The 14,213-nt window shown below is 36.9% G+C and overlaps 1 protein-coding gene across 1 annotated transcript in view; it reads left to right on the top strand.

Moving 5' to 3' along the window:
- LOC118858546 (sine oculis binding protein homolog) overlaps positions 1-14,213 on the top strand; it is a 229,179-nt gene that overhangs the window by 22,980 nt on the left and 191,986 nt on the right. Inside the window, exons 2-3 of the mRNA XM_036769111.1 lie at positions 3,813-3,951; positions 6,483-6,668. Coding sequence (XP_036625006.1) covers positions 3,813-3,951; positions 6,483-6,668 — 325 coding nt within the window. The remainder of the gene's footprint in view (positions 1-3,812; positions 3,952-6,482; positions 6,669-14,213) is intronic.

Here is a 14,213-nt window from a genome sequence, read left to right as displayed (position 1 = left end):
GATGTCAAACCAGTGATGGAGATTTTGAAGGAACTGTTAGACAAGTAGGAAGAGAACCAGGAAATATTAGCAAGCATCCCTATCATTCTCATCCTGTTTTGCTTCCAGAATGCCTTTGAGGTTTTGAAGTAGCAGAGTTAAGAAGAGGGAGGAGGTGCTCTGTCTTAAGCCTTTATTACCTGTCTGGGTACCATGATCTCTATCTGCCAGGGACTTGCAATCACTGACTCAAACAGGCCCAGGAAAATGGAGGAAGGCTTCAGAAGGTGTTGTCAAGGATTTAACAGTCACCAACTTTGTGACAGAGTCATCACTGCATAGCCCTTTAGCATATGCTATGTCTGTAGCCTCAAGCAGTTGGTAGTACAACCCCATGGGCAGGACTTTTCCCTAGAGACCCACGGAACACAAGGGAATACAAATGTCAATATACAGGGAAACTATAGAGCTAACAAGATCATCCGGAGATGAACTATTTTCCCATGAAAAGGTCTCACCTGGCTCTCTTGCCAACTTCTCTTCCAAATAGCCCAGCTTAATCCCTATAGTATATCAGGCCAGCTTGACATTAACCCAGAAGCCCATACTTTCCCTACATTCTTCTATTGCCTGCAGGTAGCTTCAGAGTGGGAGAGGGGCTGGTGACTTCATTAACATTATTAGTAACAGCTGCTGTCTTCCTGCCCCCACCCCCGCCCCAATATAAATTTCACTATCTTCCTGATTAGGCTAAAAAAATTTTCTTAAATACTTAATTGAAAATCATGAAAAAATGTAAATTCGTATTAAGTAGTCTATGAAGTCAAATGGTTTGCAAACCAAACTATAGTATCTGAGGGCCACAATTGAACTAACCAAATGGTAAAAACCTGGGATTAAAAATATAGATTAGGTTCCATGTATTACAAAAATCTTGAATTATATTCTGCAAAGTATGGATCTGAAAAAATGAGTGGATTTGCACCTTGAATTCTTTGGTAAGAGAAGACAGATCTATAAATTATGGATTATGGATTATACATCCACTACAGAAGTTAGATGGAGCTATAAATAACTGTGGCAAAGTTCATTCATCCTTTCATTCTACAATTATGAAGAATCCATGATTCAATGTGCACTTTAATTGAACTGTATTCAACAAATAATCATTAAATGTGAACTGTATTCAAGGCATTATACTTAGTAGAGGTGAATACACAGAGAGTTTATAATCTAGTTGGAGTGACAAGATGCGCACAAAAACGAATATAATACAAATTAGAATATGATAAATGCTTCAGAAAATATAAAATTAAGAGGTGCTATTGGTAGAGATGAAGAGACTGGTTGGGTTGTGTCAGAGGAGGGAGGAAGATTAGCCCAGGCATACATATATAATTATAGAAAAGTCTCAGAGTTGGAAGGAAACTGAGAGACGATGCAGTCCAACCCATATCTGAATCAGAATTCCTTCTACAACATGCTTGACAAGTGGTCTTTGAAGACTCTTTATGAGGAGAACGCCATTATTTCCTAAGGCAGCCTCATTTCCCTTTCAGTTAGCCATAGTGGACATTATTCAAAAAAGTTTGGACCCAGTGTTTTGTCCTTACATTACTTTAATTGCAATGTCAGAGTATACAGACTAGGAGCAATTTGATGACTTCTACTTACTTTGAGAAGACTATGGGAACCTTTAAAAGCCATTGGAAGGCAAGTTTCCCATTTCATAATACGTCTTAGTGATTTGGGTTTTGGCTCCATGTCTGATGGGGGAGGGGCTTGTACAATGTGAACTTAAGTCAGCAACATTCTTATTCTCGAGTCAGACTAAGTTGAGTGAAAGAAGTGAGATAATAAGGAACAATACCATCTCAAAGAAATGCTTTTCTGATTTAATAGAGAAATATTTAGCACAAGCCTCCTCCGGGGAGGTATTCTTGAAGTTACTAGGTTTATTCTTCTTATTGTTCATACCTTGTTTATGTATTAATTAATAGAATGTAGACATGACCAGCCATCAAAGAAAGTAAACCTCTTACAGGAGGTTTGTTGGCTGGTTGTACTTTGGGTGTTTTTTTTTTAACTTGCTGGCATGTCATTGCATTATAGTTTGACTCAGTTAGATCTCTGTGCTAAAGAAAGGGTCTAAAATCCTGTGGGTGGTTTGAAATGCCAGGTTTGTTTTTGCAGAATCAGTAATAAAATAGCTTTTCATTTATATGCAATCCTAGTTGAAATCTAAAGACATAGAATTCAATAAAACCCAAAACACTCACGTTGTCTTAGCACGTCAGAGGTAGAATCAGTGATGTGCTGGAGCCAGCCTGTACTGGCTCTGAGAACCAACTGTTAAATTTGTTGTGCAAGCTTTTATACCAGAAATCAGTAAATTATACATATCAGGGAGTGATCTAATGTTTGTTGATTGACTAGACAAGAAAGTGATGGAAAATTGTTAATAATGTAGATTAAATTTAAAAGTATATTAAGAGGCAGCTAGGTGGCACAGTAAGTAGAGCACTGGCCCTGGAGTCAGGAGGACCTGAATTCAAATCCAGCCTCAGACACTTGACACACGTACCAGCTGTGTGACCTTGGGCAAGTCATTTAACCCCAATTGCCCTGCCCCCCCCAGAAGTGTATCATGTGTATATCCCCTTTCTTCCCCAAGCTGGTTGTTAAACCTACCAAAATACCCTTGGTTAAAACCCTGGTACATTATCTCAGGTACATAAATTACAAATTAAAATGTAATTCTGAAATTCTAATTTTCACTCAGCAGAACCCAAGAGCATTTGAGCTAAAAGGAAAATGTGAAGTGGTAGTTTATGGCAATCAAGCCAGGTATCTTATGCATATCATCACATAGTTATCCATCACATCACAAAAGAATATCAGAACATACAGTTTCATATCTTGTTTTGAAATTTACACTTGGTAAGACTGTAAAGTTTTAGATTTGCTGGACTGATAGCATGAGCTTGAAAAATCAATTCCATAATGATTATAAAATTTATTGGCAGTTAACTTTAAGGATATCTTCATTTCATAAGCGCACCTAGCACAATATCTGGCATATAGGTGCTTAAGAAATGTTTGTTGAATTGTCGGATTGAACTGAATTCTGAAGCAATAGGAGATGATCCAACTGACCTTGGGTTCATGAAGCAAGAAAATATAGTCAATGAAATTAATATTTCTGGATGTTTAAATTTTAATTTTTTGTAAGTAAACCAAGAAGGAGTATAAGGTTTAAAAAATTCCTCCTGCTCAATAAAAAATGAAAAAGAAGGCTTATATTGTTACTTGCCTTACTTTACATATTGACAATGAAGAAATTATTTCTTTATTGAGATTTCAGTTGATCCAAGGCATTCATGTTAAGAATCTACGTTTGAGTTAGAAAGCTATTCCAATTTAAATTAAATCTGTAGTTCTGAAAGGGTTGATTAATTGTTTTCATAAGGATGTCTTTTGTTCTCATCTAGTTTTGTGTTTCATTTTTCAATATTTTTATAGAAGCATGTTACATAAATTTTGCTAATGAAGATAGGCTAAAAATATGACCTCTCCATAAGCAAAAATGATAAATTCCTTTTTTCTTATTTTCTTTAAATTAGAAAAGTCTGAAGGTACATCATAATTGTACAGGGCATCGTGGGATTTAAATGTGTTATATATTTTATACGTGACTTGAAAAAGAACATGAGTCTGCAGGGGGTGGGACAATGCTAGCAGTTCTTGGTACAGTGCAAATAGATTTCGATTTATGTATTCTTTCCAAAATGATTATTGATTACCTAAATAAGCAGGCAATTCTTCTCTTTCAGAACTTTGCTGAAAACACCATGAATGAACTTCTTGGCTGGTATGGTTATGATAAGGTTGAATTGAAAGATGGCGAGGATATTGAATTCAGGAACTACCCTACAGATGGGGAGAGCCGGCAGCACATTTCTGTTCTCAAAGGTAATGACATTTAATGTTCCTTTGTTCATGCAAAGAAGGATGAACTATCTCAACCTGCCAGAATAGAGTTGCAATGGGACTCATGCTTTGTAGCCTATTCCAATGGCTGATTTAAATGTACATCTCCAACAGGGTTTTTCCATAAGCAGGATCCAATAGAATATGAGAGTGCAATATAAAACAAATAGGAACTTACTATTATCTCTCCACCAACAGTTATATTATGGCAGAGCCAGACAAAGGATTCTGCCAAAAAAAAAACAATGAAAAGAAAAAAGATTACCTGCTACTTTTAGATTCCTGAGCCCTTTTACTATTAAAAAAAATCCTGGGACTTAGGCTTTCTGTTAAGCAAAATGTCAGAGTTAGATCAACAAAATATAAGTGAGAATCAAGATAACTATGGAAATGATGGCTTTGGTTTTTTTTTCTGCCTCTTCCATCCTGCCTCCCAACCATGGGAGTACTAATAAGGAGAAATATTGGAAGTATGGGTTGTTGAGTTGGGTTCTGGTTGTGAATAACATTCCTGGATCTTGTATTGTTTATGGAAATTATTCCCAATCTTAAACAATAGGGGTATAGTTCTTTCCCAGTTCATTGCTGTCTTTGGATTCCTCAGACAGACTTGATAGATAGGGAATTGCAGCTAGGGTGAGAAGAAGAGGAATGATACAGATTCAGAGTGTAGCAAATGCCTGGCTCAACTTATCCAACAAGCATTCTCTGAAAACAAAGGTATAGGGGAGAAACTATGGTAGCTCTTCGTGGTACAATGGCCCATCATGTGGTCTTGTGAATGGTCAGCTATGCTTGGAGCCTCATTAAGGAAAACTACAACTGTGCTGTATTGGGTATTGATATGGGGACTCATGAATCCCATATTTGGGAAGATTATCTAGGTAGAGATGAAAAAATATGTATGAAAAAATCCTCCCTCAAGACAAACAACAAACAATATTCTACCTCACTCTTTAGGGATATTCACAAACCATTTATGAAACTAATTGCATGTTGTTATTGATAATTTGATCAGTATTTGTATTCCACCAAAAATCCTGTCAGTATAAACTACCTTTTCAAATATTTTATTTCCAGTCTCCAAGGTAATACATTTCCTTCTTACATGACAACAAATAGAATGTAAATGAGCTGTCCTGCAGGCATGTGGAATCGAATGTACGTGACAAATTTTATATTCAGCTTGCTATGAAATTATGTACATCATGTTATCTAGATAGCATCATCAATTTCTCTGTAAATAGAAAGATGCAAGTCATGAGTTTATATTCTATAAAGTAATAGTTCATGTAATACCTGGACTTGGTATTAATCTTTTCTTCTGAGAAAGGCAAGGGGTGAGTGCCTGTAAGATTTTTGTTTTTAATGGATGAGCAGCTTACTTCCTTTATTCGAAGTTTTTGGGAACTTCGTTATTTAAGAACTTGGGTTCTTGCTCAGGTAAAGGTTACTAAATTCATATTACTAAAATACCACTAAACTTATAAAATAAATATCCTTTTAAAAATAATTTTGTTTGCTAGTCATGAATATGTTTCTGTGAAAATGTGGAAGATAGAATAGAAAGAGGGCTGAATTTCAAGTTGGAGGACCAGAGTTTAAATCCTGCCTCTGGTCACAACTATCTGTGTAACCCTGAGCAAGTCACCTGACTGTTATGGCTTTTAGGCTTGTCATCTATAAAATGAAGGGACAGCACTAGATGACCTTTTAAGGTCCCACTCAACTCTGAATCTATAATCCAAAGAGCCTTTTTTTCTTTCTAATCATCTACTTCCTGAGTTTTTTCTTTTAATTCAGCAAGGTCATTACACAGTGGTATTTAAAAAAAAACTAATATATCGAATATTATATATTTATAATTTTTATTTTATTATTTTCAATAAAAAATTGACTTATTTTTCCCTCATTGGGAAAAAAAACCCAAACCCTTGTAACAAATAGTATATACTGAGCCAAGAAGACAAATTTTTGCCTCGGCCATTTCCAAAAAAGTTTATGTCATAATTGTACCTTGAGTCCATCACCCCTCTGTCAAGAGGTCAGTACCATGCCTACAATTTATCGTCAGTCTTGTGGAATTGTGATAATCCAGTATTTGGAAAACTGTAAAACCTTGCTTAAATAGGTTTGTGTGATGTGAGAGAGATGCTACAAACACCACATCAGGGAGAATAGTTTGACCTTCAATAAATCTAAATTTTGGTTGTTCCAAGGAGTTTTTTACACTATTAAATTCATCAGTTTTGATGTCAGAATAAAATGGCCAGCATGAAGCCAATTATAAAGGAGCCAGATGGAAATTTGTAGTGATGTGAGCAGAATTGTTCCCTGGAGTTTTGATAATGTTTTATTTTTCAAAGTCTGATAGAAAAATACTAATTTTCACTATACAGTCTTCCGAATTAAGAAAAATAACCAGAGAAAAAGTTTTTGTTCAATTAATAAGTGCTTTTTTTTTGCCATACTGTGTAAGTATATATGTATACATATTTTTTTTTATTTTACAGAAAATTCTTTGCCAAAGCCAAAATTATCCGAGGACAGTGTTATTTCACCATACAATATGAACACAGGCTATCCAGGGCTTGCCACGGGAAATGGACTAACTGACTCACCAGCAGGGTCAAAGGATCATGGGAATGTACCCATTATTGTACCATTAATTCCACCACCTTTCATAAAGCCACCAGCAGGTAAATCTTCACTAGTGTTTAAAAATGACAGTGATTCATAGAAAGCTATCCTTACTCTGCCATCTTATGAGTAAATTTTAAAATAGCCATTTAAGTCTTGGAAAGGGCTGTAATATTAATTGTGATGAATGTTGCATGAGGAAGATCTGTGCTAGGTTGTTTTGTTTTTTAGTATTAGTGTTATATTGGATCAAATTTGGCATAGACTGCAGGCTCATGCATCGCATGGGCTTTCATCTCACAAAGGGCTTCTAATATTATTGGCTGCAAATGATGGATTTCCTTTTTTAAATGTCATACTTAAAAAGAATGAACTGATTTTGAAACTTTCAGTTATGAGAAAGAAACAAATGGAGTTGAACTGGCCACAGGGCAAGGAAATATTTGCCCATTGAGGGCCTTTTGGGAATGTGCTGAGTCTAAGGATTTCTCTGTATAAAGGAATGTATAGGATCTGTTGATCTTGGGCTGGGTCTTCTCTCTTCTTTAAATCTACCCAAAGCCAGATCATGACATCTAGATTCTTAGTAGTGATCTACTTAATTCTTGGAGAGAACTTTCTGGACTGCTAGTTACTCTTTCGGTTGTTTTCATTTTTTATTACTTTATTTATTTTTAGTTTTCAACACTCCCTTCTACAAGTTTTAAATTTTCTCCCCCTCCCTCCCTCTTTCTCTCCAAGACAGCCTGCAATCTGATATAAGCTCTCTATATACATTCCTATTAAACATATTTTCACAGTCCTGTCATATAGAAGATTCTAATGAATGGGAGAAACAATAAGAAACAAAACAAAACAAAAAAAGGAAATAGTCTGCTTTGCTCTGCATTTGGACTCCACAGTTCTTTCTTGGGATGTGGATGGCATTTACCATCATGAGTCCTTTGGAACTGTTTTGGGTCCTTGCATTGCCGAGAAGGACTAAGTCTATCAAAATCAGTCATTGCACACCGTGGCTGTTACTGTGTACAATGTTCTCCCGGTTCTGCTCACTTCACTCTGTTTTCATTGTTTCAATAAAGATCTTTCATATTCTCAAATCTCTTACATTTCCAGAAAATCCTCACCCTAAAATTAAGCACTGGTGCAGTAGTAGACTTAGCATGATTATTGAGTCCTGTAATGTAGGTGGCAGACGTTTTACAAAGAGAGATACTGTATATAGGGGTTCTTAACCATTTTTGTTTTATAGACCTTTTTGGCAGCCTGGTGAAACCTATGGACCCTTTTTCAGAATAACATTTTTAAATAAAATACATAAGATTACAAAGGAAACCTATTATATTGAAGTAAAAGTTCATTTTTTTTTCTCCATCCAAGTTCATGAACCCTCTGAAATCTATAAACCTACCCCCTCTAGGTCCATGGACTAGAAGTTAAGAACCCTTGCTCTCTGTGATAATGTATGCAGTGGACTATAAATGTTAGGACCAGGACGAACTAATTTATTGCTACCCTGGTTACACTGGTGGTGTATCGTACACCAATAAATGCTGAGTTCACGTGACAGTTTTTATTCTCCTATGTCCTAATAGTGGTCATTATAATTTTATTAGAGAACTAAAGAATGCAGTGAGATGTTGGAATGAATTTCCCTAAATGACCAACACGTGCATATATCTAAAATTTCTAGTATAGGTTATAGGTAGGTTTCCAATGTATTATTTCTTTTCATTGCTGACACCATTGCCTCAAATAGAAATAGGCAATAGATACCTTGATTGCATAGTATTTCATGTTAGTGTTAAGAGGGGTTTAGATGCTGAGGATCTTTTAAAATATATATAATTGAAATCCATTTACCAGTCAAACTTAAAAAAAAATCATGTTTGTGTGACTATGAGTAAGTAACTTAACCTGTCATTGCCCCAGACAACTCTTTAAGACTTTGAGTTACAGATGAGTTGCTAATTTGCATGGGTGGAGGGAGTATCCACACCAGGAGTTCACATCATTGATGAATTATAGGGGCAGCTAGGGGGTGCACTAGAGAGAACATTGGCTCTAGAGTCAGGAGAACCTGAGTTCAATTCCAGCCTCAGACATTTGACATTTACTAGCTGTGTGACCCTGGGCAAGTCACTTAATCCAAATTGCCTATAAAAAAAGAAATTATAATAATAATATTTTATATTTATGTAGTACAAAATCACTTTACTATAAACCTCTGAGGCAGATGCTACTAGTACCCCATTTTACAGATGAAGAAAGTAAGACTGAGACTAAAACTAAAACTAAGAAACTAAGATTCATAGAGGTTAGGTCATTTATCTAGTGTCACACATCCAGGAAGTGTTTGAGACAAGTTTTGAACCCTGGTCTTTCTGATGTTAGCTCTACCCCTCAATTCATTATGCTCTTTATCAAATCATAAGACTGGACTCGTTAGGAATATTTGTTTAAAAAATAAAGTGATTTGCACTTAAGATAATATTTAATTCTTCTCTGTCTGTCTTCTCTTTTGGCTGCTTGTGCAGGGATAGAGTGGGGCCCAAATTTCCTTCCTAAGAGACCAAAAATCTACTGTGAATAGGCCAAGTAGGGGTAGGGAAGGAATGGTTAATTTTCTAAAATTGGAACTTGTTTTTGAACATGTGTACAGAGGCTTAGGTGAGTGGCTCCAATAATAATAACTTTTTTAAAAAATCTTTTCCTCTTCTTTGCTTAGTCTCTAATCCTCCTCCCCATCCCTACCAACAGACATCCCACACATAGGCCATGCATAAAGTTGTGTGCTGAAATGCAAATTGATTGGCCAGCAGCGTCTCTTGAGAGCAAAAGGGAACTTAAAAATGAACCAAGTTGAGGCTCCCTTGGGTGCAATCTGCCAGAAAATTTCCTCTGGTGTTTCCTGCGTAGCAAGTCGTGTGGCGTCTAGGCACACAGCACCCATTTAACATCAGTTTATACTATGAATATACAAAGGAATTGAGGCCTGTAATGGAACCCATGGATTCTGATAGGCTGGGACAAACAGAATATCCTGACACAAATATTTGTTTGTTTTTTTTTAAAGCAGCATTTATGGAACTTTTACAGTTCCTTAAAAGAAAAAGTGTGGTCATAAAGGCTGTCTTCAAATATGCCCTTGCACCATCACTGTCAAACCCTGAACCTATCTATACAACAAAGGTGCCAGAGTGTGAAAAATGATAAAAACATTTTCCTTGACCTTGAAGAGTTTGAGAACCAGTTGACTCTTCAACAGAAACCTTACTGGACCTGAAAGGATGGGATTTTTATTTTAGTTTGGCTCATTCAGGGCCAAAAATAGGAAAATTCCCATGATATTAGGCCAATGGATTGAGTTTCCAGGGGCAAGATTCCTAGGGTTTGATGGGTATATTCTCTCAGGATTTCTTGACAGAGCTTATTTTGAGTCATGGACCCATCTGGCAGTCTGGTGAAGCCCATGGATCCCTTTTCAGGATGACATTTTTAAATGCATAAAATACAAGTTTTTTTTTTTTAAACCCACAAGTTCAAGGACTCCATGTTAAAACCCTGTATTTGAGTGATGTCAGAGTGTAGATTATAGTGTTAGGGATAAATAGGAAGTGAAATTTGGTGATTGGTTGATAAGGACTCCCCACATATTTATGACAATTGCCAAGTAGCCTACTCTGGGTGTCCATGAGCAAAGGTGAAGAGACCTTCTTGATTATTTCTGCCTTGCTGGGACTTGACATTAGTTTTTTCATATATGAAGTCTATTCTTTGATACATAAAATCCATAAATTATCAGAAACCCCTTTCTAGCCCACGCTTGGCAGGGGGCATAGTGCAATAAGTATGTTAACTGAGGAGGAGTGAGATGACCAAAAGCTGAATGACCTAGCATTGACTGTAACTCCTAAAAAGCAGTACCAAGTTTGGAGATGGGAGATGAGTTCACATCCTCCTTCTGACATCCTAGTTAATTGTCTGACTTTGGTCTAATTACTTCATCTCTTTGAGCCTCAGTCTGCTTATCTGTAAAATAGAGATAATAATATTTGACTTACCTACCTCACAGGGTTATCTTAAAGGAAGCACTGTACAGACTTTAAAATACTATAGATATATGGACTATTCCCATCATTTTAATGTTATATGCTATATAATTATATCATATAAGATCAGGGCTGTCCAAAATATGGCCTGCAGTGCAATTTTATCCGGCCCGCCTGTGGGTTTTAATTTTCATGAGTGAAAAAATAAAATAATAATTTGCATGGAATGCATATTAGATTTTTTGATTCCATCACTAATAAATAGTATCATTGATGTTAATTTTCTTTTGTGTTTTTAAGCAGTATTACGGACGGAACATATCGCACAGAATTTTCAATTGATCTGTGGGATGCATTCTGTCTGTACGATGCAGACTAGTTGGTATGCACCTACCTTCATACTGTTGTGTTGTCGCTTTGTTGTTTTGTGTTTGCTTTCACGCTTTGTGCCTTCTCCTGTTGTATTGATGATGCGTGTTCCCCCATTTTCTATTGGTGTACTGTATTTTTTATTCTGGGAGTGGCCCTCAAATAATTATTTTATTTTAATGTGGCCCTAAGATAACCTAAGGTTGGACAGCCCTAATGTAAGATAATTATATGATACATAACATAATGACACATTGTAGTATAATGATTATTACATTTATTAGAGTCAGCAAGGTCTAGTGAATAGAAAACCAGCCTCAAAGAGAAGGAGACTGAGATTCAAGTTCTGTTTCTGATATCTACTGGCTGTGTGATCCTGGGCAAGTCACCTAACTTCTCAGTGCTTTAGGCAACTCTCTAAGGCTATAGGTTCTAGAGAAGTTGCCCTCTTGCATTAGTAGAGGTAATTTTCTCACCTGGGAGTTTCCTGTACCAATGAAATTACAGGTTATAGTCAATCTCCCTCTCCCTCTCCCTCTCCCTGTTATTACCTTCCAAGGTAAGGAAAATGGAATAGGGCAAATGTTTGGTCTTCTGGAAATACAATTATTGTACTAGAGCATAATTTATCTTTTTTTTTTAACTCCACCACAGATTGACTCTGTGATATTTTAACTAAGGTCACAATGTCTTCCTATGAAATTGCCATGTAGAGTAGGAGGACAACAACGCACACTACAACGTTTCCATGTTCTCTGATGACTACATGTCTACGTGTACATGTCTATATCTGAAGGGTCTTATTTTTTTTCCCTGAAGACCTGATCCTATGGTGAACCAAAAGGAGTCAAACATTAGCTGTGTTATTAAGAGTGTGCTGCTCTCATGAGACAAGCTATGTCTTGTGGGGTGCCACTGGGGTTTGTAGGGGCAAAACTTTCCTCCTCTAGAATGTACTTTTTTTTTTTGCCGTGACTCAAATCCACCACTTTTGGCAGATCATTGGCCCAGTGGGGTATTCATGATTGGGAACACACAGATATGTTCCCTCTGCTTTTTACTCTCCTTCATGCACAGCTGCATGCAGGAGGGCTGGATATCAGTCATTTTTGTGGCTGCAGAACAGATCCTCAGGCTGGATCCTGCCACCACTCCCCCACCCTCCAACCCCCCCCTGCCTAGGACATGGGGGAACTCCCTGCCCTTTTGTGGTTCTCACAAGTATTGACCCTATTTTAACCACATATGTTTATATCCCTTTTCTTATTCTAACTTTTTTTCCCTCCACTCAGAGCCAGAATTTGGCTCGTGGTGCCAAATTTGTGACATCACAGTTATTACTATGGTAACAGACTTGTTATAAACACAAGATAATAGCCCTGATTTTGCAACCTTTCTTGAGTCAGTCGATGTCAGTAACAGTTTTGCTGAAATTAAGATCACAGGCCTTTTCATCAGGATCTAGTAAACGGGCAAATGGAAGCATCCACAAGCAGATTTCCTACATCAGACTAATGATCATGATACAAGTAGCAGAGCCCTGGCCAAGTATTTATATTTTTGCCAAATGTGTCTTTCCCCTCCCCCTCTCCCCAAGTTTGAAGTCACAGGAAAATCCTATTGTCTGGTAGATTCTAAAATAAAAGACGATAACTAGAAAAGAACATAAAGTTCTTGAGGACAACTCCAGTTTGAATGGCCAGATTTCACAGTCTTCATTAAAACTTCATTATACCATTCTTTTCCGTGGAGTAGGATTTGCTATATAAATGGTCTAACCTTCTGTACTCCATACAAAGTGGATGAGTTAGTTTAGCCTCAGAAGCTTTTGGGGGGCAGTGTGGAATAGTGTGAAGAGCACTGGCTTTGGCGTCAGAGTCTTGCCTATGTCGCTTACTACCTGTGTGACCTTGGAAAGTGCATTAAACTCTCTGAGCCTCAGTTTCCTCATATGTAAAATTAAGGGGGCAGGTAGACTAGATGGTCTCTGAGGTTCCTTATTGCTCTAAATCAGAGTTTCCAAAGTTATTTGGCCTACCTCCTCCTTTAAAAAAATTACTCACCCCTACTCCTGGAAATCAACTTCTTTAACCCTTTAATGGTTTTTAAAAAAAAATTGAGTCATTTCAAAAAAAATATAAATTAAAAAAGATGCATCTTAAATTTAATAATTTATTGTAAATTTGTGGGGTTTTTCCTGCATTGAAATTTTGATGCCACAATATTGCATCATGTAACCATATAGTATTGTATTGTAAACAGGTCGTTATGTGCACATATTCCTGCCATTCCTGCTGGACTTCCAGACAATGTGCCACATGCTCACCTGACAACATTTGCTTGTTAAGACCTGTTGGTGGACTTGACCACTGATCAGTTATAACTTGCATTTTGTGTCTTTATTTGGAAAATAATGTAATTGCTATGACTTTAACTCTGTTACACAACAGATGAAACATGCACAAATGTTTTTTTTCAAAATTTTCTTCTCTTCTTTCCTTATGCTTCCACCGCCCCTTTATTTTTATTCAATGCCCCCAGTTGTACCTGAGGCTACTGCCACTCCCTTGGATCATTCCAGCACCGCCACACCCCAACCCCAACTCTGCGGGGTATTCCCACTCTGGGAACCTATACCTAAACTGATGGTCCTGAAAGCAACGGTATGGCTCTTAAGGACTTATTTTACAATGAGGGTTTAGTAATTATTTCTGGAAAGCTTCTCAATATTTTTATTTAAATTGCAGATATTCTGAGAATATAATTGCAAAGAAACCAACCCCACTTTCTCCTTGTGTGGTGATTTGTAGCTTTTCAAAGTGATTTCACCTATATTTTTTATTGTGTGCAATATTTTAAAGCTATTTAAGCTTAAATCTGCATTAAGACTTTTGGGATACCTTGTATATGGATTCTTCTCACAACTATGTGAGGTGGGGGTGAAGTAGGGTAAATCGTGGAGGAAGAGAAAGTAACTATCATTCCCATTTTTCAGAAAAGAAAACTGGGGATCAGAAAGACCACATAGTTAGTGAGTGGCAAGAGGGAAAAACCAGAATTCAGGTCTTTGACCAAGTCTGGCATATTTTTTCCCCAGACTGTTACCACATTGCCTCTTTGTAAAACTAAAGAGCATCACAAAAGATAAAGTGATTCTTGTTCTTGTTTTTCTGTGTGAGAAAG

The sequence above is a fragment of the Trichosurus vulpecula genome, chromosome 7, assembly GCF_011100635.1.
Source record: "Trichosurus vulpecula isolate mTriVul1 chromosome 7, mTriVul1.pri, whole genome shotgun sequence".
Classification (NCBI taxonomy): Eukaryota; Metazoa; Chordata; class Mammalia; order Diprotodontia; family Phalangeridae; genus Trichosurus; species Trichosurus vulpecula.
The sequence above is the reverse complement of the archived record's forward strand: the minus strand, read 5'-3'. Positions and strand labels throughout refer to the sequence as shown.